The sequence below is a fragment of the Gorilla gorilla genome, chromosome 20 (genome assembly GCF_029281585.2).
Source record: "Gorilla gorilla gorilla isolate KB3781 chromosome 20, NHGRI_mGorGor1-v2.1_pri, whole genome shotgun sequence".
NCBI classification, from domain to species: domain Eukaryota; kingdom Metazoa; phylum Chordata; class Mammalia; order Primates; family Hominidae; genus Gorilla; species Gorilla gorilla.
Genome location: NC_073244.2, coordinates 62787506 through 62809332, shown reverse-complemented (window position 1 = coordinate 62809332; position 21827 = coordinate 62787506). Strand labels below are relative to the sequence as shown.

The 21827-nt window shown below is 55.2% G+C and overlaps 2 protein-coding genes and 3 non-coding genes across 13 annotated transcripts; 4 read left to right on the top strand and 1 right to left on the bottom strand.

The window, feature by feature from the left end:
• The first annotated feature begins 474 nt into the window (after nt 1–474).
• Nucleotides 475–19833, top strand: SMIM47 (small integral membrane protein 47). 9 transcript variants are annotated; one of them, XR_008673920.2, is made up of 8 exons: nt 476–917; nt 3242–3282; nt 6141–6204; nt 6544–12525; nt 12993–13092; nt 15784–15881; nt 19560–19619; nt 19738–19833. XR_008673920.2 is itself a non-coding variant. In XM_055370209.2 (3 exons), exons 1-3 carry the CDS (start codon nt 19232–19234, stop codon nt 19747–19749), a joined length of 309 nt encoding a protein of 102 aa, XP_055226184.1. In that variant the 5' UTR covers nt 18980–19231; the 3' UTR covers nt 19750–19833. The 9 variants fall into 9 exon arrangements, 1 of the variants encoding a protein (XP_055226184.1); XR_008673918.2 differs by lacking the exon at nt 19738–19833 and adding an exon at nt 18923–19468 and having other exon boundaries at nt 488–917; nt 6544–9675; nt 19560–19624; XR_008673917.2 differs by lacking the exons at nt 12993–13092; nt 19738–19833 and adding an exon at nt 18923–19468 and having other exon boundaries at nt 475–917; nt 19560–19624.
• LOC115931686 (small nucleolar RNA SNORD88) lies at nt 3081–3171 on the top strand. The gene has a single exon (XR_004068131.1). It is a non-coding gene; the product is annotated as a small nucleolar RNA SNORD88 (small nucleolar RNA).
• On the top strand, nt 5966–6056 carry LOC115931687 (small nucleolar RNA SNORD88). The gene has a single exon (XR_004068132.1). It is a non-coding gene; the product is annotated as a small nucleolar RNA SNORD88 (small nucleolar RNA).
• On the top strand, nt 6379–6469 carry LOC115931688 (small nucleolar RNA SNORD88). Its single transcript, XR_004068133.2, has one exon. It is a non-coding gene; the product is annotated as a small nucleolar RNA SNORD88 (small nucleolar RNA).
• ACP4 (acid phosphatase 4) lies at nt 10334–15082 on the bottom strand. The gene is made up of 11 exons (XM_004061251.3): nt 14972–15082; nt 14799–14903; nt 14637–14723; nt 13695–13841; nt 13326–13424; nt 13160–13255; nt 11672–11804; nt 11518–11600; nt 10909–11033; nt 10526–10704; nt 10334–10449 (listed from the first exon to the last, which is right to left on the bottom strand). The coding sequence occupies exons 1-11, from the start codon at nt 15080–15082 to the stop codon at nt 10334–10336; spliced, it is 1281 nt and encodes a 426-aa protein (XP_004061299.3).
• Nucleotides 19834–21827: the final 1994 nt, after the last annotated feature.

The following is a 21827-nucleotide window of genomic DNA, read 5'->3' as shown; positions in this document are numbered from 1 at the left end:
CAGCTGAAAAAAGAAAACATAAAGTCCACACCAAATTGTTGACAGTGAAACTCCTAGAAAGTGAGTTTGGAGTAGAGAAGTTTCATTTTTTAATTTTCAAAATAATCATATAAGTGGAAAGAATGTATAATCCTATCAGTCGAAAGACACTCCTCAGATCTCCAACCCTACCAAGAATTCAGGCCCCCAGGCCTTAGACCGTCAACTGAGTGGGAGCCCCAAAGGCCTCCCTCAGCCCCAGGAGTCCCAGCTCCCAACCCCCTCTTCTCCCAAACACGGGAATCACGACCCCAGCCCCTCCTCCCTCAGACCCAGGGGTCCAGGCCCCCATCCCCCGCTTCTCCAGACACAGGGTCCCTCCTTCTGGCCCTTGCGTCACCGTGTAGGCTCCGCCTCTAATTCTGCGCCACGTGGGCGCTTTCCCAGGACGGCCCCCGGTCAATCTCGGCACTGGCCCCGCCTCCAGCCCAGTGGCTGGAACTTAATTTGGGTCCGGCCCTTCGGCTTGGGCCCTGCCTCCGCAGCCTCACTCAGCTCAAGCTCCTGCCGCGCAAATAGTCCCAGCGGATTCTCTCTCGTGTCGGGCCGCCCTCGGGGGTCCTTTCTCTTCACGGCCCATCTTTGGTGCTGTCTTCAGAATTGCCGGACGCAGGTGACAAGACAATCGTTTCCATCATATCCTTGCCCCTTTTTGTCAGCCCCAGAGACACCGTCTCCTCGCTTGTTCAGGAAGATTCTAGCGGAAGCAGGCAGTATTCCTTTCCCTAAGCATGAAATGGGGTTTCCCAAACAGGCGTATGTATTGGACGCCTCGGGCGGAGCGCGGGCTGGCGCCGAGGACCGGCCTTGCGAGCGGCGCGCACTATAAAATGGCGTGTGCTGCAACCCGCGCCCGCTTCGGAGAGAGAAATGCTGGGGTAAGGTTCTTAAGTTTATGACTTTTTCCGGCTGTGTGGAAAGACGCACGTGTCCTGAAGGGTTCGAGGCTGCAACGGGAGCGGCCATGTAGTCGCGTGGAAAGGGTCAGGGCGTTTGCAAGGACCCAGAGAGCGCCCTCCGGGGCGAGTCTGGGAGTTTTCTGCGGAGATGGTGGTGGCTGTTTGGGCCGCCTGGGAGTTTGCGACTCCTATAGCTGGCGCGAGCAGGGATGCTGGGGCGGACCCCCGTCCGTCTGCCCCGCGGCGGAGCTCGCCCCTTGTGCTGCCCGCACGCCGCGGGCGTCCGCCATCTTGTCGGTTTGGTTGGGGGAGAGGGGTGGGCCGGCTGGGAGGCGACATTGAGTTCTTTCCGAGTGTTTCCATCTTCGTGCTACCTACAGGTGCTTCCTTAGGAATTCTCTTTTGCTTTTAAAATTCTGGACGGCTGGCATTTTTGTGCAACCTAGAACGAAGACTGGGGGACGGGAGAGGAGAGGGTTTTGGGGGGTTCCATAGGGGCACAGATAGGGTATCGAGTTACCAAAGAAGTGAGAGTGAGGTTTCTAGGTGAATTGCCGGGTTTGAGAGTCGTGTAGGAATGGATATAGAAGGAAGCAAACGAGGCCTTTGCTTACCTGCGGGAGTCGTTCTGACCGTTCATGCCACGTGAGAGGGTTTTGTTAACGTTAGTTTTTGGCTTAGGTCCTTTAAGGTCTTGAACATCGGTTTCCTGACTTGAGCGGGGCTCATGCCCCTGCCGAGGAGGCTTAGCCTGGAAGCAGCTAGCCCATTTCCTATCTCCCCCGCCACGACCCAGCAAGGATCTCTACTTGACTTTCCTCCTTCAGGCAACCACCTAGAAAATCGTTGAGTTTGTTCATGTCACGAGTGAAAGTATTTTTCTCATGCATTCATCGTTGGCACGTCCTCCTTTGGCAATATTAAAATCTACCAACAAATGGGAAAAGTTAACATTTGCACCATCTTGCTGTATTCAAAAACCTTGTGCTTAAGTGTTTTGAAAGTAAGTTTCATCGCCGGGCGCGGTGGCTCATGCCTGTTATCCCAGCACTTTGGGAGGCCGAGGTGGGTGGGTCGCTTGACCCTAGGAGTTCAAGACCAGCCTGAGCAACATGGCAAAACCCCATTTCTCCAAAAAATAGTAAAGTGAGCCAAGCGTGGTGGTGCGGGCCTGTAGTCCCAGTTACTTATGAAGGAAGTGGGAGGATGCCTTTAGCCAAGATCGCGCCACTGCACTCCAGCCTGGGCAACAGAGCAGACTCTTACTTGAAAGAAAGGTTCATATTTCACTCAAAATAGTGTACTTGTGTACCTACAGTAACATTTTTCTACTTAATGTTATTAGCATTGTCACCCTTAATACTGCAATTTAACAATCTGCTTTGTGCCTGTTGTTCCTCAGTCATCTTCGAAATGTCTTTTACAGCTGATAGGTTCAAACCTGACTCAGTCGAGGGTCTCTGCTCATTATTTATTATTTACAAGTTGGCTTTATTTCTTCTCCCTTCTCTCAATAAGTTCTTCCAGGGGATTTGTGTCTTGGCAGCTTTCTCTGTTTATGGGTTATGTGCAGGTGTAGCCAGTGCTAAAGAAACCTGCAAACAGTGGGGGATGAACACTGGGGACATCTTCATGTAGTGCATTTGGGGTCCTACCCATCCCATGAGGACAGTCCCCCGAGGACCTGTGACACTGGGGAGGTTGGGGCATCTTGATGTCTCCATGAGCAAAACTGGTCATTCCTACCTTCTGGATGAGTTTTGCGTTTCCTACTCTTTTTTTGAGACAAGTCTTGCTCTGTCGCCCAGGTTGGAGTGCAGTGGCACGACTTGGCTCACTGCAACCTCCGCCTCCTGGGTTCAAGCAGTTCTCCTGCCTCAGCCTCCCGAGTAGCTGAGATTACAGGCATGCTCCACCACGCCTGGCTAATTTTGTATTTTCAGTAGAGACAGGGTTTCACCATATTGGCCAGGCTGGTCTCGAACTCATGACTTCGTGATCTGCCCACCTAGGCTTCCCAAAGTGCTGAGGTTACAGGCGTAAGCCACCGTGCCCGGCCGCGTTTCCTACTCTTTAAGCTCTGTTAGCTTGGCCTCTGTCTCTGAAGGTAAGTGGCCTCAGGACCTGGTTGCAGAGGGGCTGGGGCTCCCATGATGTCCAGCACTGGGCTCCGATCACTCCTGAGGACACAGTGCACCCCAGGACCTTTGACACCTGGGGGTCTGAGGGGCCCCAGTTTTAATGGCTTGTGGACTTGCAGACTATTTCCTCCCCCACTCTCACTGTGTCTTTCTGTGTTACAGGTGCAGCTTCCAGCTTAGGACCACCCACCATGCCCATCCAGGTAAGAACCCTTGCTACTGCTCCTTCACTCACCTGGGTTTAAAATATTTCACTGTCTAGGTTGACTTCATACCGTACCTCTAGAAACTGATTGATGTGCCAATGATTGTACTCAGTGTTTACATACAAAAACCATCTCAGGCCGGGCGCAGTGGCTTACGCCTGTAATTCCAGCACTTTGGGAGGCCGAGGTAGGTGGATTACCTGAGGTCAGGAGTTCGAGACCAGCCCAGCCAACATGGTGAAACCCCGTCTCTACTAAAAATACAAAAAATTAGGTCGGGCACGGTGGCTCACGCCTGTAATCCCAGCACTTTGGGAAGCCGAGGCAGGTGGATCACCAGGTCAGGGGTTCAAGACCAGCCTGACCAACATGGTGAAACCCCTCATCTGTACTAAAAATACAAAAATTAGCTGGGTGTGGTGGCGGGTGCCTGTAATCCCAGCTACTCAGGAGGCTGAGGCAGGAGAATTGCTTGAACCCGTGAGGCAGAGGTTGCAGTGAGCCGAGATTGTGCCACTGCACTCCAGCCTGGGCAACAGAGCAAGACTGTGTCTCAAAAAAAAAAAAATTTAGCCAGGCGTGGTGGCACATGCCTGTAATCCCAGCTATTCAGGAAGCTAAGGCAGGAGAATCACTTGAACCCGGGAAGCAGAGGTTGCAGTGAGCCAAGATTGTGCCATTGCACTTCAGCCTGGACGACAAGAGTGAAACTCCCATCTCAGAAAAAAAAAACACCCATCTCACAGCTATGGAAAACTAGGCAGGCAGGCCTGGGTCCAAACCCCAGCTCTGCTGTTTACAGGCTTGGAGACGTTCACCAGTCCATCACTCTTTTGCGCCTCACTGCTGTTTGTGGAGCAGGCACCGAGCAGATGGCCCGGGGCACTAGCGCTTCCCGCCTTCCAAAGGTGGGGCTTGAATGAGAAGAGGAATGCGTGGACTGGAGGGAACAAGCATTTGCGTTTCAGGGGAAAGAACTAATCAAACATGTCAAAACTCAGCAGTGGAAAAGAAACAGTAACTACCAGGTGATCCTGTCACGTTACTTCATGGGTTTTGTAGGCTGAATGCAATGTGTCTTTAAGCACAGCTTAGCCTGCAGTGAACCATTTATATATAAACTGATAGAATTCAGGGAACTCCTATTTTCACAATAAAAATAACAGGCTTTATCAGGAGAATTGTTTCAAAGAGCAAAATCAGAGAAGCGTGAGTGTGTGTTATCAGAAAAGAGACAGGTGTTCTCAGCTCTGGGAGGATTTTCATTTGTTCCTTAGGTGTCAGGAGCTGGAACCGTGGCTGCAGCGAAATAGAACTGAAAGTGTGTTCTCTGGGTTCTTGGAGGTTTCAGCTGTTTCTGGCAAGGAAGCTGGCTTTTGGGCAGGGTTGGCTGGGATTGCAGTTCCCCTGAGTATCTTTCTAAGGGTCCTGTGCTTTTTTTTTTTTTTTTTTTTTTTGAGAGGGAGTCTTGCTCTGTCGCCTGGACTGGAGTGTAGTGATGCGATCTCGCCTCACTGCAAGCTCCACCTCCCAGGTTCACGCCATTCTCCTGCCTCAGCCTCCTGAGTGGCTGGGACTACAGGCGCCTGCCACGACGTCCGGCTAATTTTTTTTTTTTTTTTTTTTTTGTATTTTTAGTAGAAGTGGGGTTTCACTGTGTTAGCCAGGGTGTTCTTGATCTCCTGTCCTCGTGATCCGCCCGCCTCAGCCTCCCAAAGTGCTGGGATTACACGCGTGAGCAACTGTGCCCGGCCGGGTCCTGTGCTCTTAATCCGAGATCCTCTGTGGGGTAGTGAATGGAGCTGAGCGTTTGTCATGGCTGGCTTAGAGGGGATTCTTGGGGACATGAGTGGGGTCGGTACCAGTTGGGTAGGGATGTGTGAGAGGTGAGACAACAGAGCTGGTGCGGGATAGGGAAGACAGAAGGGACATGTAGCATTTGTGGATTCTGGGCCAGCGCCTTCCTTACGACTGTCCAGATAGAAATGTTCCTCACCTTGTGCAGTCTGGCAGCCACTGGCCACAGGTGGCTCTTGGACACCTGGAATGTGGCTAGTTTGTGGCTGGGGGCTGGGTTTTAATTTTCCTTGATTAGTTTAAACAAGGGCCCCCTCTTCCTACAAAGCATATTTCTATGCAAAATGGAGCTTTTGGTGTTTCTGTGGTTGTTAAACAGCAGCTCACACTGAGCGAGCACCCACAGTGTTAGTGCTTTTGCGGAGAATAAACTGAACTTATCCTGCCAGGGTCCCACTGAGAGGCAGCTGCCCCTTCCCCATGTCACAGAAGGTTCTGGTGAAGTCAGAGCAGCTTAGAAGAGCTGGGCCGGGGGCAGCAGAGGTGATTGAGGGGTATCCCGTTAGGCATGGGAGGCCCAAGCAGAAGGGTTTGGCCCCGTCCTCTCACTGAACCCCACAGATGGGCCTGTCTGCAGGCTTCTCTGTCCCGTTTTCCAGAGAAACACTGCTGCTGGGGGGCGGGGAGGGGTGAGGTCAGTGGGCCTAGATCATACAAGGAGCCACACCCAGGCTGAGCTGGATGGGGAGGGGAGGCAGCCTGGCACCCCCAGGGACCAAGTGTCATTCAGTTTGTTGCCTGATCTCTCAGCACTCTTCTGTGATGTCCCCCTTAGGACAGCAGGTGGTCCTGGGACCCACATCAGGAGGGGGTGAGGGCACCGGGGCCTCCATGATGTCCAGCACTGGGCTCCGACTGCCACTGAGGACATGGTGCCCCCCGGGACCTTTGACACCCGGGGGTCTGAGGGGCCCTGGCTCTGGGGAGGGCTGGTGGGTATCTTGGCTGCCCTGCACCCCACTGACCTTCTCCCCTCCCCTGTGCCCTCCTGCCTCCAGGTGCTGAAGGGCCTGACCATCACTCGTTAAGAACAGAGGAGGCTGCCTGTTACTCCTGGTGACGGTGAGAAGGCGGATGTAGACAGGTGCCCAGCAAGTGCTGAGCCAGGCGCTGCCCTAAGCACTGGGCTCATTAACCTTCTTAGTAACCCTGTTGGGGGGCGGAGGTGGGATGGGGGCTGGGGCTGGGTTGCAGTGAGATGTCCAGTGTCCAGGGTTCTTGAAAGGGCTGCACTTGGGGACCCCATGATGTCCAGCACTGGGCTCTGACTGCCCCTGAGGACACAGTGCACCCCGGGACCTTTGACATCCGGGGGTCTGAGGGGCCCCACTCTGGGAGGTGATGGTGGGGGTGTGGCCGTTTCCCCCATTCAGTGCCTTTTCTGTGTCCTTCCCCTGACAGCATCCCTCCAGACTCTCTGCTGTTTCCTGCCTAGGCGTGGCTGCAGCCATGGCTAGGAAAGTGCTGCCACCCACCCACCTGGGCCGGAGCTGGTTCTGCTCCTGCTGCAGGGACACTGAGCTGGCTATCTCGGCGCTTCGGGCAAGAACCGCAACAGGCTCTCCTGGGTCCTGTAGGTGTACAGCCGGGCCCCTGCCTTGTGCCTCAGCTCTCGAGAGCTGCTGCTGCTGGGTGACCTGATCCAACCTGACAAGGTGCCGTCTTCAGCTACCACTGCAAGGCCCTGAGGGCAACAGCAGCACGGCACTGCCCACCCGGCTGCTGATGGCCTGGTGCCACCTGGGAGTCCTCCCGGCACTTCGAGGCCACTGAGCCACCCTTCCAGCCCCAGCCCACCATGGACAGGGGTATCCAGCTTTCTCCTCAACCTCGTCCTCTGCCCCTGAGCCAGTGACGCCCAAGGACATGCCTGTTACCCAGGTCCTGTACCAGCACTAGCGGGTCAAGGGCATGACAGTGCTGGAGGCCGTCTTGGAGATCCAGGCCATCACTGACAGCAGGCTGCTCTCCATGGTGCCAGGGCCCGCCAGGCCACCAGGCTCATGCTGGGACCCAACCCAGTGCACAAGGACTTGGCTGCTGAGCCACACACCCAGGAGAAGGTGGATAAGTGGGCTACCAAGGGCTTCCTGCAGGCTAGGGGAGGAGCCACCCCTGCTTCCCTATTGTGACCAGGCCTATGGGGAGGAGCTGTCCATACGCCACCATGAGACCTGGGCCTGGCTTTCAAGGACACACCGCCTGGCCTGGTGCTCCAGGGGTGAAGCAGGCCAGAATCCTGGGGGAGCTGCTCCTGGTTTGAGCTGCAGTCAGGAAGTGCAGGACACGGTAGGGGAGGCAAAAAGCCTTGGGCACTACCCTCCCTGTGGAGCTGTTCGGTGTCCCTCGAGCTAGCCACACCCTGACACCATGTTCAAGGGTGCTGGAAGAGAAGGGTGTCTGCCCCCAACCTCCCCCGTGGGTGTCACTGGCCAGACGTCATGAGGGAAGCAGGCCTTGTGAGTGGACACTGACCATGAGTCCCTGGGGGGAGTGATCCCCCAGGCATCGTGTGCCATGTTGCATTTCTGCCCAGGCAGCAGGGTGGGTGGGTACCATGGGTGCCCACCCCTCCACCACATGGGGCCCTAAAGCACCGCAGGCCAAGCAGGGCAACCCCACGCCCTTGACATAAAAGCATCTTGAAGCTTTTACTCCGTTTTTGTAAGGATTGGTTTGTTTTGTGTTTCTGAGACTGTTTTGCTCTTGATGCCCAGGCTGGAGTGCAATGGTGCAATCTCAGCTCACTAACCGCCACCTCCTGGGTCCAGGTGATTCTCCTGCCTCAGCCTCCCAAGTAGCTGGGATTACAGGCACCTGCCACCACGCCTGGCTAGTTTTGTATTTTCAGTAGAGATGAGGTTTCACCATTGTTGGCCATGCTGGTCTCGAACTTATGACCTCAGGTGATCTGCCCGCCTCGGCCTCCCAAAGTGCTGGGATTACAGGTGTGAGCCACCATGCCTGGCCTGTCACGGGTTTTCTCTTAAGGTCTCTGTTGCTATGCCTTTTCTCTGAAAGCGTGCATTGGCTGTGTGCTGTGGGCATCCAGTCCCTTCTGATGGGTCTGCTTTTGCTGTGTGTGGCTTCTGTGTGGTCTGGGTTTAGGGTGTGCTGGGGCCGGAATCTCAGGTGGCAGCTCTGTGAGGACTCACTGAGCCCTAGCAGTTCTGACCTCACAGCTGAGGCCTTGGGCACAGGGGCCCCTGTTAAACAGCGGACAGAACACTCCAAACTCTGGTGCTTAATCGTCTGTGGGTTCAGCTGCTGAGCTGCGTCCAGGGGGATCCACCCAGGCCTCTGCCCACTAGCAGGCCCCCAGCTCTGAACGGGCCCTTCCAGGAGGCTGCTGGGAAAGGGTGGGCTCTTGCCACCAGGTGGGAGTTGGTCACAGCCACAGGTAACCCCACCTGACACTTGGGGTCTCCGTGAGCCTGCAAGGAAGCCAGGCTCCCTCCCAGGGCCAGAAAGTATGAGGGGCGTTCATTCCTCAGCCTTCCCAGGGTCATGGCTCCTGGCATCCATCTGGGGTGGCCCATGACCACCCAGCTCCTCTAGGGAATGCCGGGTAGGGCAGTGAGGCAGGTCTGGGGACTCCCCAGGGATGAGACTGCATGAGAGGCTGCCCTCAGCACCCTGGGAAGAAATGGGCTAGGGCAGTATGCAGGTGGCCCTTGTGTGGAGGAAGGGTTGTCCCAGCTTCCACTCCCTGGCGTTTCTGGACCCTGTCCCTTTTTTAGGTCCTGGGTCACTGGGAGTGGCTTTGAACCTTCCTCCGACTGCCCCATGTAATGGGGGCCAAGTGGCTGTTAACTAAGCATCCACTGTACCAGGGCTCCCTACAGGTTCCCTGGTTAGTGCCACACAGCCATGGGTGTGGGGCAAGGCCTGGGAGGGGCGGGCGCCCTGCTCTAGGCCACACTATGGTGGCCTCCCCTTGGGGGCCAGGGGCTCAAACGGCACCCATGCAGGTGCTCCACGGCATCTGCTGCTGCATGAGTATGGGCGGAGTAGCTCTCATCAGCATCTGATAAATGATTGCAGTGGTGGATGTGTGGCCCATGTGATGGTTGGGAGCTGAACACTCCATTTTATTTAACCTAAATTTAAATAGCCACACATGGTCATGGCTACTGTATTGGCCAGCGCCTCCACATCACTTGCAGCAGTTACAGTGCACAGCCGAGAGTGTCATCGGTTTTCCCTGCTCTCTGCCTGTCCCCAGGAAGTTAATTTTGGGAGTTGTGGAGTCCACTGGGTTAGAGTCGTGGTTCTGCCAAGTGAGACACATCAGGGCCTATCACTTGCCCAGAGGCGCACAGCCTCGGAAACCAGGCTTTGAATCGTGCACCTTTCTCAGGTCTGCTGCCAGATCCCCCCGACTCTACCCAAGTTCATGGTTGCATTGAGAGCTATGGAGGTCACCAAATAACCAGACTTGAGGGTCCAACTCCTGTGAGCCTGGTCTCCACAGAGCACATGGTCCACATCGAGGCTCACTGAGTAAGGTCTCGTCACAAGCTGCAAGTGGAGGTACGTACAGGGTCCACCATGTCCTCAGCCAGCCTACCTGCTTCCAATGCTTATATGGAAAGGTGCATAAACATACCACCTGGGTGTGGTGGCTCACACCTGTAATCCCAGTGCTTTGGGAGGCCATGGCAGGAGGATTGCTTGAGGCCAGGAATTTGAGACCAGCCTGGCCAACATACCAAGAAAACAAAATAAACCAGGTATTGTGCACGCCTGTAGAAGCTGAAACAGGAGGGTCACTTGAGACAGGAGTTCAAAGCTGCAGTGAGCTATGCTCATGCCACTACTCCAGCCTGGGCCACAAAGATCTTGTCTCTACAAAAAAAGTGCCACGCAGGCATGCCTGCTTGTTCAGACGGGAACATTTGTGCTTGAATGTATGTCACAGACATGTTTTTACCAGCATGTATGTACAGACCACCTGTGCACGCGTCTAAGTGCAGAAACTTCACACATGTGACACGCATGCATGCACACTCATGCCACCGTCACACAGACGCACACATGCACACACACTGGTTTCCAGGCCGGAGACTCCACACAGCCCTCGTTCCCCATGCACACAGGCGCACAGTAAGTCACAGAAGCCAGAGCAGCTAGTGAGCACACATGTTGGGGTCCAGTGTCAGCTGGGGGTAGGGAAGCCCTGGTTTCTGGCTCACACGGGGCCCCCCAAGGCCCGCAGGCACCCTGGTCTCCAGGCCAGCAGGCCCAGCCCCAAGCTGAGTGCCACCAGCACAGCTACAGCTCCGGCCAGCAGGGGCACCACTGGAGCTGCAGGGAGAACGCGGTGGGTGAGTGCCAGGACTTGGAGACCCTCCACTCCCACCCCAACACAGAGGACTGTCACCTGGGGGGGTGGCAGCCTCATAGGGGCCATGGCAGGAGACCCCATGGGCCGGAGGCCGGGCCGGGGCGGTCAGCTGGTAGAAGCGGCCTAGTGGACAGGGGGCCGGGCACCCGGGGAGGCTGAGAGGCAGGGGCAGGTGGGCGGAGTCATTGCGGTAGAAGAGGGAGACGGTGACATTCCTGGAGAGAGAGGACATGGTGGCACCTCCTCCCTCCTGTCATTGATCTTAAAGCCTGGAGAAAAGGGCTTCTGACTCCCACCTGTCATCCTCCCAGCACCATCCCATGCAGCTCCCCGCCTGGCCATGCCCTCTGCCTGACACATCACCCCTTGCTTTGAGAGTTTTGTCCCGCCCATGTCCCTGGGCACCAAACCATTCTCACCCTCCATCTTTGTTGGGATTCCCCAGGTGCTTCCGGAACTCAAAGCCGAGGCAGGCAGCATATGGCGGGGTGTGTCCATCATAGAGGCCCAGGGCCCCCTGGAGGGCCAGCAGGGTGCTGTCATGCTGCAGGTGGACCCGAGGGCTGAGACGGCACTTCTCTCTGGAGGCCTTTCTCCTGAACACTAGACTTGTGCATCCAGATGTCCCCCAGGCTTCTTAGAACCAACCCCCCAAAGCTACTCCTTCCTCTCCTGAAGGCAGTACCAACAGTTGCAGGCGGCCACTTAATAAAGATTGCTCAAGTAGGTGCAAAATATGATTGGACTAAGCAGCCTTTCTCCTCCGGAAGGACAGACTGCTTAGTCCAATCATAGTTTCTTAAAGAAAACAAGTAAGGAATTATATTTAATTCATAAATTCTTCCTCCCATTACACCGTCACCTCTTTCCAGACTAATGGTAGAGCCTGAGAGTAGGGTTTGGAGATACGGGTTACCCCAGGCAGTGGGCTGAGATCCACTGGGACCACAGGCTCCTCCTCATCTAAATCGCTGTCACCCTCATCCCTGTGCCTCAGTGCCACGTGGCACTGCTTCCCAAGGACTCACAGCTGAGTACATGACCATCTTGAGGGGCAGCCCCAGGCGCTGGACCCGGGAGAAGTTTGCAAGGATAGCATTCAGCAGGATCCCTGAGGATGGGAAAAAAGAGCTTAGACTCTCCCAGAGGAAGGCACCCCAGCCTCCCGGACCCACACCTCACCCCCTGTCAGCTGGGCCTTCTCTGCTGCCCGGGGTGGGCCCACGTGGGCTCCAATATCCAAAGCCGAGATCTGGGCAAGAGTCCGCAGGACATCTGGGGAGGCCCAGGCTGGTAGTGGAAGACCGTGGGCTTGCTGTGGGGAGACAGGACAGATGGACCATCCTGAGCCCTCGAGTTTGCCTCTGGCCCCGCAGGCCTGTGCTGCCCCCTGCTCTTCTGAGTCCACCCATGGGCCGGATCTGGATCTGGCTGGGAAATCATGATGTGGATAACAGTGATTTTTTGTTGTTGTTGTTTTTTGTTTTGAAACGGAGCCTTGCTCCATCACCCAGGCTGGAGTGCAGTAGCGCAATCTTGGCTCTCTGCAACCCTTGCCTCCCGGGTTCAGGTGATTCTCCTGCCTCAGCCTCCCAAGTAGCTGTGATTACAAGTGCGTGCCACCATTCCTGGCTAATTTTTTTTTTTATTTTTAGTAGAGACGGGGTTTTACTGTGTTGGTCAGACTGGTCTGAAACTCCTGACCTCAGGTGATCTGCCCACCTCAGCCTGCCAAAGTGGTGGGATTACAGGTGTGAGCCACCACGCCCAGCCAACAGCGATTATTAGTTAATAATAGACATTGTCATTACACAGCCCAGAAGGCTTTATCTGAAACCCCTGGGGCCAGAGGTATTTCACAGCTCAGACATTCTGGACTTTAGAAAGGTCTGATGGTGCTGACACCACACAGCATGGAACACACATAGCAAGGGCCGGGGCAGCCCCCTTAGTCACACACATCGCTGCTCCCACCCTGCGATTCAGAACATTCCCGTGAGCTGGAGTGAGCAAAGACTAGCAAGAGTACTAGCTGGGTATGGTGGCTCATGCCTGTAATCCCAGCGCTTGGGGAGGCGAAAGGATTGTTTGAGCCCAGGAGTTCCTGGGCAACATAGTGAGACCCCATCTCTGCAAAAAATTAATTTTTTTTTAGTTAGCCAGGCATGATGGTGTGCACCTGCCTGCCTCAGCTACTTGGGAGGCTGAGGCAGGAGAATTCCTATAGCCAGGGAGATGGAGGCTGCAGTGAGCTGTGATAATGCCATTGCACTCCAGCCTGGGTGACAGAGTGAGATCCTGTCTCCAAAAAAAAAAAAAAAAAAAAAAAAGGCATTGCATCATTTCAGGTCAGCCCCCGCTGCCCAGGTTTTGGGTTTTCTGATTATAGGACTGTGGGGAGGAGTTGCCAAATGGGTAGCCTCAAACCCTGGCGAGGCCCTCACTGTACACCAGGCACTATCGTAAGCACAGTGCGTGGATTAACCCATTTGAATCCTCACAGCGTCCTGGGGAGCTGTTGATACCGGTGTTGCCATCCCCACTGTGCAGATGGGAAAACTGAGGCACAGAGGATTAACTACATGCCTGAGGGAACACAGCTAGTGAGTAGCAAGCTGGGATTGGAAACAGGTGTCCTTAAACCCTTGGCTGGGAAGGGGCAGGGCTCACCTGGCACATGAGGGTGTCCAGAACCTTCCATGCCCTGCGCAGTGGCTCTCCAACCAGCGACAGTCCCGTAAAGTTCTCCAGGCGACTCAGGAAGCCCTGGATGCGCGGGGCTGGGTGAGCCCAGGCCCATCCCCTGCGTTCCGCCCCCCACCGCCGCCCTGCTCACCGTCCAGCCCTCCAGGGCCTCCTGGTACTCGGCGGCCTCGGTGGCCTCCCGCAGCAGCTCGTGGTATCGGGGACAGCTGCGCATGGGGAACCTCAGCAGCTGGGGAAAACTGAGTCTCAGAGAGGACAGCCGTGTGCCTTGCCTTGGGTCTCACAGCGGGTCGGGGGAACCCGGGCTCTCGGCCCCTGCGTCTTTGTCGCAGTTTCTCCCAGATCCAGGAGAGCAGCGTGGGCCGGGGCTCATCCTGGTCTGGACAGACCAGCGCGAGGACAGCCTTGCTTCTCGGAGCCAGCTCAGGCGGCCAGACCCAGAGCTGCCTCTCTCTCCACCCGCTCCCTCCCTCGCCACACCTGGGTCCAGCCCCCTGACCTTATCCTCAGCCACAGGCACCGTGTGCACCGGGATCGGCCTCCAGCGGGCCTCGGGGCTCCCTGGAGCAGCCTCGGGAAACAGCCCGGCAAGGTTGGCCTGGGCGCTCTCCAGCGTGCGGTCAAAGTCCGTGCTGCGGATGTACACCTGGAGCGGGGTGGAGAGAGGACACGCGGGGGGTCGTGGCTGGGGACAGAGGTCAGCTGTCGTGGCAAATCAGAAGCCTCAGATTCACTTTGGAGTAGGGGTCAGACATTGAGAATCAGGTGGCCTTCGAAGTTGGAAGTTGGGATCAAGGGTCCAGAGGCTAATGTCAGGAGCAGCTGGGCTGGACGTCCTAAGCTGGACAGCCATGTTGGATTTAGGGGGTCAATTGAGTCAATGAGGGTCAAAAAGGAAGATCAGAATCAGTGGAGGCTGGAGGTTAGAGGTCAAGTTTAGGAGGGCAGCTTGGAGGACTTGGAGTCAGAGTTCAATACATGTTCTTCAGAGGTCAGGAGGACTGTCTGTAGCTGGGGGATGTCAGAAGACATAGGAGGAGACAGAAAAGGTAGGTCAGAATTGATAAAGTGTAGAGGTTAAAGGTTAGAGGTCAAGAGGGCAAGTTATGTCAACAAGGGTCAAAGATCGAAATCAAGTTTGGGGTCAAATGTCAGAGGCCAGAGTTCTGATTGGAGTCAATGGGACTTAGAAAACAGAGATGGAGGCCAGAAAATAAAGTCAGAGTTGATGGAGGTCAGAGGTCGAGATGTGACAGGTTGAGATGGGGTCAGAAGTCAGTGTGGGTTAGTCAGTGTATCGGGGGTCAGAGATTAGAGGTAGAGGGCAAGTCAGGTTGATGGAGGTCAAAGGCCAGAGGTGGAGGCCCAAAGAGAGCGTTGTAGTCAGTGGAGGTCACAGGTGGGAGGTCAGGGGGCCAGGTGGGGGTCACTATGGCCCTACCTCCTCCCGCCGGTACTCCGGACTCAGGAAGGCCTCGTAGCGGCTCCTCAGGAAGCGGCCCAGCTCCAGCTGCTGGCGGACCCCCTCCTGGGGACAGAACAGCCTCAGCCTACCCCTCCCCACCCCTCCCACCCTTGCCCTCACCACCTACCCGCTTCTCACCGTGGTCAGCTGGCCCAGGCCTCGTGGCCACAGGGTGGAGGCCACCTCCTTGTGTGGGTCCATGGGGTAGGAGGCCAGCGGGGCCCGGTCGCCATGGCGGAATACCTGGGGACAGGACTGGTCAGGGCTAGCCCTGGGGGAGCTAAGGGCAGGCCGGGGTGGGGGCGCCTCACCAGAGCCACGAACACCAGGGGTCCTTCTGGCAGGGCCCGGGGTGGCAGCACCAGCAGCAGCAGCAGCAGGAGAGGTCCAGCAGGGTGGCCCCAAAACCCCAGGCCGGCCATTTCCACCCAGCCCAGACGCTGAGCTCAGCCCACTGTCTGGGCCGCAGCCCCGCCTGTCCCAGCCCTGCACTCAGCACCCCCATTATAGCAGGCCCTGGCACGCTCCCCCAGGGGCCACAGATCCCATTCCCAAGCGCCTCTGCCAGCCGTGGATTAACCCGTTTCATCTTCGTTTCATCTTCATTGCTGCCCCAGGAGACACTGATGTGCTTACCACCATCCCCATTGTACCGATGGGGAAACTGAGGCACAGAAGGGTTCCCTAACTGGCCTGAGAAAACACTGAGATTTCTCAGACAAAGCTGCGATTTGAACCCAGGTGCCTTTAACCTGGATGCAGACTTGGACAGAGACCCCCACCCCACATTGTTCGTCTCAGCAACAGCCTTGACCCCCTGAGTTGCAGAGGCTGACGATAGTAACTATGTGCTTGATTTTCTGTACTCTGATGCTTTGACATCAGGGGCCTTGCTGATCATAGAAGGACCGCCCCTCCCAGGGTTACCAGTTCCTGGAGATTGTCAGGGACTGGCCCAAGCGCATGCCTCTCCTGTACAAACCAGCCAACCCACCACCCAGGCCACCATCCACCTGCCCTGATCACCCGGGGCAGGGTATTGGACAACTCAGGACAGCCCCTGTGCCCCAGAGCCTGCTGAAATGGCTCAACCAGCCACTCTTTACCTTACCTTATCCCACAGAAAACACAAGGAAGCCGCTTGCTCGTGGTCTACCTCCTGGGCACCCTTGGTGCGTCCCCATGTGGCCCCTGTGGCATGCCCCCTCCTCTGGGGAAGCTGTGAGTATAACAAGTCATCTTCCTTTCTTTCTTTTTTCTTTTCTTTCCTTTTTTTTTGAGATGTAGTCTTACTCTCTTTCCCAGGCTGGAGTGCAGTGACACAGTCTCAGCTTGCTGTAACCTCCACCTCCCAGGTTCAAGCGATCCTCGTGCCTCAGCTCCCCCTAGTAGCTGGGATTACAGACACGTGCGACCAAGCCCGGCTAATTTTTGTGTGTGTGTGTGTATATATATATATATATATATATATATATATATATATATATATATATATATATATATATTTTTTTTTTTTTTTTTTTTTTTTTTAGTGGAGACGGGATTTCGCCATGTTGGCCAGGCTGGTCTTCAACTCCTGATCTCAGGTGATCCACTCGCCTCGGCTTCCCAAAATGCTGGGATTACAGGCATGAGCCACCACGCCCAGCCAACAAGTCATCTTTCAATGGCAATCGTCTGCTGCTCAGGCGGCCTCACCATCCCACAATGCTAATAAAATCTACACTTCGCAGCACCACCTGGGGCTGGCTGGCTCTCCTGCTTCACTGTGCACAGTCAGCCTCCAGTCCTGTCCTGGGTTTTTGTTGTTGTTTGAGACAGGGTTTTGCTGTGTTGCCCAGACTGCTCTTAAACTCCAGGGCTCAAGCAGTCCTCCCACCTTGGCCTCCCAAAGCACTGGGATTACAGGTGTGAGCCCCTGCACCAGATACAAAAGTTTTGTGAATCTCTGTCTCTCCTCATACTTGAAATAGGCTAGAGGCCCCTGGAATAAAGAAGTAGAAGAGCTGGAGGCTGAAGCCAGACCAGGAGCTGGCGGCTCACACCTGTAATCCCAGCACTTTGGGAGGCCAAGGTGGGAGGATTGCTTGAGGCCAGGAGTTCAAGACCAGCCTGGCCAACATGGTGAGACCCATCCCCTGCACCCGACTCCATCTCTATAAAAGATAAACAAAAATTAGCCAGGCATGGTATGGTGGCGTGTGCCTGTAGTCCCAGCTACTCAAGAGACTGAGATGGGAGGATCACATGAGTCCAGGAATTTGAGGCTTCAGTGAGCTGTAATTGTGCCTTTGCACTACAGCCTGGACAACACAGCAAGACCCTGTCTCTAAAAAAAACAGAAAAGAGAAAAAAATCCTGAAGCAAAATTAAGAAACTAGAAACCACGTTCTAGCCCCTGGAGATGTCAGCACTTTCATATCTACTGATGTATTGGCTGCTGTGACAAGTTACCACTCAGTGGCTTAAAACGACACACATTTATTCCCTTACAGTTCTGGAGGTTGGAAGTCTAAAATCAATATAACTGGGCCAGGCATGGTGGCTGACACCTGTAATCCTGTCATTTTGGGAGGCCAAGGTGGGCAGATTACTTGAATCCAGGAGTTTGAGACCAGCTTGGGCAACATGGTGAAATCCCATGTCTACTAAAAATACCAAAAAACTAGCCAGGTGTAGTGGCATATGCCTGTAGTCCCAGCCACTCATCGCTTGAGCCCGAAGTCGAGGCTGCAGTGAGCCCTGATTCTGTCACTCCACTCCATCCTGGATGACAGAGTGAAACCTAATGTTTAAATGCAGTTTTTCATATATGTACTTCTTACCAAAATGAGATCATACAGAACCTGCAATTTTGTAACCTGCGTCTTTCAGTTAACCTCCTCTTCTCCTTGGCAGTAGTGCTTTCGTCTTGTCTGATACCCACTCCCTATTCAAATGTCACTCCGTTTCTCCCCAAAGAGACTTTGTCTTGTTTTGTTTTTTGAGACAGGATCTCACTCTGTCACACAGGCTGGTGTGCTGTGGTACGATCTCGGCTCACTGCAACCTCTGCCTCCTGGGTTCTGATGATTCTCGTGCCTGAGCCTCCTGAGTAGCTGGGACTATAGGTGCACACCACTGCACCTGGCTAATTTTTGTATTTTTGGTAGAGACAGGGTTTCACCATGTTGGCCAGGCTGGTCTCAAACTCCTGACCTCGGGTGATCCGCCCACCTCGGCCTCCCGCTACAAAGAGCCTTTATAACTTGTTCTGTCCAAACCAAAACCCGGTCCAGGATCACCCCTCAAAGCTGGTCTTGTGTCTCTTAACGGATTTTTTTCAAATATAGCAAGGCTACTTGCTTTTGTTTTGCACTGTGGCATGGATTTGTTGGAGAGACGGTGCCGTTTGCTCTGCAGAATGTGTTGCCTTCTGGAATGTTCTGGGTGGTGCCGTGAGGTATCGTGTTTACAATCAATTCTTGTTATTCATAGTAGCGATGTTGTATAACTGTGACCACTGAATCAGCAAATAAGGACCCATTGCTTCATTAATAAAAGTATATATTTTTCTATTTATTTATTTATTTTTATTTATTATTATTATTTTGAGATGGAGTCTCGCTCTGTTGCCCAGGCTAGAGTGCAGTGGCACAATCTCGGCTCAGTTTAACCTCCTCCACCTGGGGTTCAAGTGTTGCTCGTGCCTCAGCCTCCCAAGTAGCTGGGACTACAGGCGTGCACCACCATGCCCGGCTAATTTTTTTGTTTTTTTGTTTTTTAGTAGAGATGGAGTTTCGCCATGTTGGCCAGGCTGGTCTCAAACTCCTGATCTCAGGTGATCCTCCTGCCCCGGCCTCCCAAAGTGCTGGGAAAACAGGTGTGAGCCACCACACCTGGCCTATATTTATATATATTTAAAGAGATGGGATCTTACAATGTTGCCCAGGCTGGTCTTGAACTCCTGGGCTCAAGCAATTCTGCTGTCTCACTTAACCAAAGTGTTGGGATTACAAGCATGAGCCACCGCACCCAACCCTATATATATGTGTTTGCGTGTGTGTGTGTGTGTGTGTATATATACACACATATATTTCCACAGTAAGTGTTCACAGTTGTACAACGTAACTACCAAAAATAGCAAGACTATATCCGCCACAAATAACGCAAATAGCTACATGAATAGCAGATTGTATATTCCCCATTTTTGTGGTAGCGATAGATAGGTAAATAGGTATCTCGCAAATGTATCATATGTATTTTATTTTATTTTTTCTCAGTTGTTAGTTGTGGAGACAGGATCTCACTCTTGCCCAGGCTGGAGTGCAGTGGCGTGATCTTGGCTCATGGCAACCTCGACCCCCTGGGCTCAAGTGATCCTCCCATCTGGAGAAGGAAATTTTGCCTGGGCCTCCTCAACTGTTCTCCTGGCCTGCAGGCTCCTGTTTTGAGATATTTCTATACCCAGAACTGACCTGGTCCCTCCCCTGCTCTCAACCCTCTCATGGCTCCCCAGCACCCTCCGGGGCAAAACCCAAACGCCTCAGTGTGGTGTTCAAGGTTGAGACTCTCCAATCTCACATGTCCCGATGTCACAGACACCACATGTGGCGGGCCACACCAGGGTCTGTCTCTGCCCTATGCCCCTGCCTGTCCCCTCTACCAGAATGCCCTTTCCCCGTTGCCATGGCCACCATTCTGGTCTCTCCGACAACCCCCTCTCGGGGTTCCAGTGGCTTCTCCCCTCTCTGGCTCAGAGGCCCAGGAAAGAGAGAGAAGACCAAGCAAGGGGTGGCTGGAGTCCCAAGGCCATGAACTTTCAGGAAGTGAGGAGGGGTCTGGCAGGGAAGGGAGGCCTGGGGCGGGGCAGAGGGCAGGGAGGGGAAGGGTCCTGACCTCTGATCTCCTCCCCCCCAGAATGTGACCCTGGCCATGGCCTTGTTCACCATCCTGACCTCCATCTATTTCTTCAACAAGGTGAGCGGGAGAAGGGCAGAGGTGGGGGCTGAGTCTCTGTCTCCCTGGTCCAGTTTTGTCATCTTGGTCTCTCTGTCTCTCCCACGTCTCTGTATATCTCCCTGTTTTCCTCTCTCAGGCTCAGCAGTGAGAAGACACAGGACCTCCCCGCACAAGAGCCCTGCCTCTCCCTCTACCATCGCTCTGAGGCCAAATAAATGTAACTGAATCCGCACATCCTGCTCCGCCGACCCACTGCCCCTGCGCCCGGCCTCAGGCCTACACCACACCTGGGGCTCTGTGTTTCAGGAGGGAGTGGGATGGGGGTCCGGACTCCAGGGTCTGAGGTAGGAGAGTGGTGAGGGCCCACCCTCGTAGGTTTGAGGCTAGGAGCTGGGAATCTGAGCTGGGTTTTGAGGGATGAGTAGGAGTCTGTGTGGGGGCATTCCAAGAAGAGGAAGAACATTTCAACCTGGTGTAAGGGCACAGAGGGAAGAACAAGCAGGGCAGATTGAGCACCCGGCACCAACACAGGCTGCTGTGTGCTTCGGATTTGTTATTTCCCTTGATCCTGTGATTTCTTCTCCATCAGACAAAGGCGAAAATCTTTGTCCAATGGGCCCCGGAAAACCACAGCCAGGGCCGCCAGAGATCCAAAATGTGAATGCACTTTGTCAGCTGCAGCGGGTCTGTAGTTATCGTCATCATCTTCATCACTGTCATACTGTATCAACACATCTTCCTCTTTTTTCTTTGCTTTTTGAGATGAGATCTCACTCTATTGCCCAGGCTAGAGTGCAGTGATATGATCATAGCTCACTGCAACCCTGAACTCCCAGGCTCAAGCAGTCCTCCTGCCTCAGCCTCCTGAGTAGCTGGGACTGTAGGTGTTCACCACCATGCCCAGCTAATTTTTTTTAGAGACAGGGTCTCTCTATGTTGCCCAAGCTGGTCTCTAACTCCTGGCCTCAAGCAATCCTCCTACCTCGGCCTCCCAAAGTGTTGGAATTACAGGTGTGAGCCACTGTGCTCAGCCTCTTTTCTCTTCTTAACAAACTCCTGTTTAACCTTCAACACCCACCAGCAATGTCCCTTCCTATAAAAATGTGCAGACCCGCCCCCATAGGCAGTTCGCTAGCAGCCCCCTTGCTTAGCGCCCTTCCCCCACCCCCTGCCTCTACCTCCAGCATCCTCAGGTCAATGCCCTGGGGGACACTTCCACCTTCAGTTGCATTTCACCTACCTTCTCATCTAGTCAAAAGCAATTTCATTTCAGCTCAGTATCTGAAAAGCCAGCTTTGGAGTAGGGTTGACTGCACATGCTAGGTTTTCCTGAAAAAGCCCAACAAATTTCCTCCCATCCCTCCCCTCTCCCGGCACCCCTCCCCCTCCCCCTCCCCCTTCCCCCTCTCCCCCTCCCCCCTCCCTCCTCCCCTCCCCTCTCCCCTCCCCTCTCCCCCTCCCCCCTCCCTCCTCCCCTCCCCTCTCCCCTCCCCTCTCCCCTCCCTCCTCCCCTCCCTCCTCCCCTCCCCTCTCCCCTCCCCTCTCCCCTCCCTCCTCCCCTCCCTCCTCCCCCTTCCCCATCCCCTCCCCCTCCCTCCTCCCCTCCCCCTCCCCCTTCCCCTTTCCCCCTCCCCCTTCCCCTTTCCCCCTCCCCCTTCCCCTTTCCCCCTCCCCCTTCCCCTTTCCCCCTTCCCTTCCCCCTCCCCCTCCCCCCTCCCCTTCCCCCCTCCCCCTCCCCCTCCCCTCCCCTCCCCCTCCCCCTCCCCTCCCCTCCCCCTCCCCTTCCCCCTCCCCCTCCACCTCCCCTTCCCCCTTCCCCCTCCCCTTCCCCCTTCCCCCTCCCCTTCCCCCTTCCCCCTCCCCCTTCCCTTCCCTCCCCCTTCCCCCTCCCCCTCCCCTCCCTCCTCCCCTCCTCTCCCCCTCCCCCCTCCCCTTCCCCCTCCCCTTCCCCCTCCCTCCTCCCCCTCCCCCTCCCCCTCCCCTTCCCCCTCCCCCTCCCCCTCCCCTTCCCCCTCCCCCTCCCCTTCCCCCTCCCCATTCCCTTCTCCCCCTCCCCTTCCCCTCCCCCTTCCCCTCCCCTCTCCCCTCCCCCTTCCACTCCCCTCTCCCCCTCCCCCTTCCCCCTCCCCTCTCACCCCTCCTCTCCCCTCTCCCCTCTCCTCCTCTGCCCTCCCCTCCCTCCTCCCCCTCTCCCCTCCTCTGCCCTCACCTCCCTCCCCCCTCCCA

Bases quoted from the DNA above. Each gene is read 5' to 3' on its own strand.
- ACP4 (XM_004061251.3), bottom strand. From the start codon at position 15,082: ATGGCCGGCCTGGGGTTTTGGGGCCACCCTGCTGGACCTCTCCTGCTG. The intron at 14,904-14,971 runs GTGAGGCGCCCC...TCCTGTCCCCAG, and splicing joins CCCTGGTGTTCGTGGCTCTG to GTATTCCGCCATGGCGACCG. The intron at 10,450-10,525 runs GTGACAGTCCTC...TTCTCCCTGCAG, and splicing joins TGAGGCTGCCACCCCCCCAG to CTCCAGTGGTGCCCCTGCTG.
- SMIM47 (XM_055370209.2), top strand. From the start codon at position 19,232: ATGTCACAGACACCACATGTGGCGGGCCACACCAGGGTCTGTCTCTGC. The intron at 19,469-19,559 runs GTGAGGAGGGGT...CCTCCCCCCCAG, and splicing joins AGGCCATGAACTTTCAGGAA to AATGTGACCCTGGCCATGGC.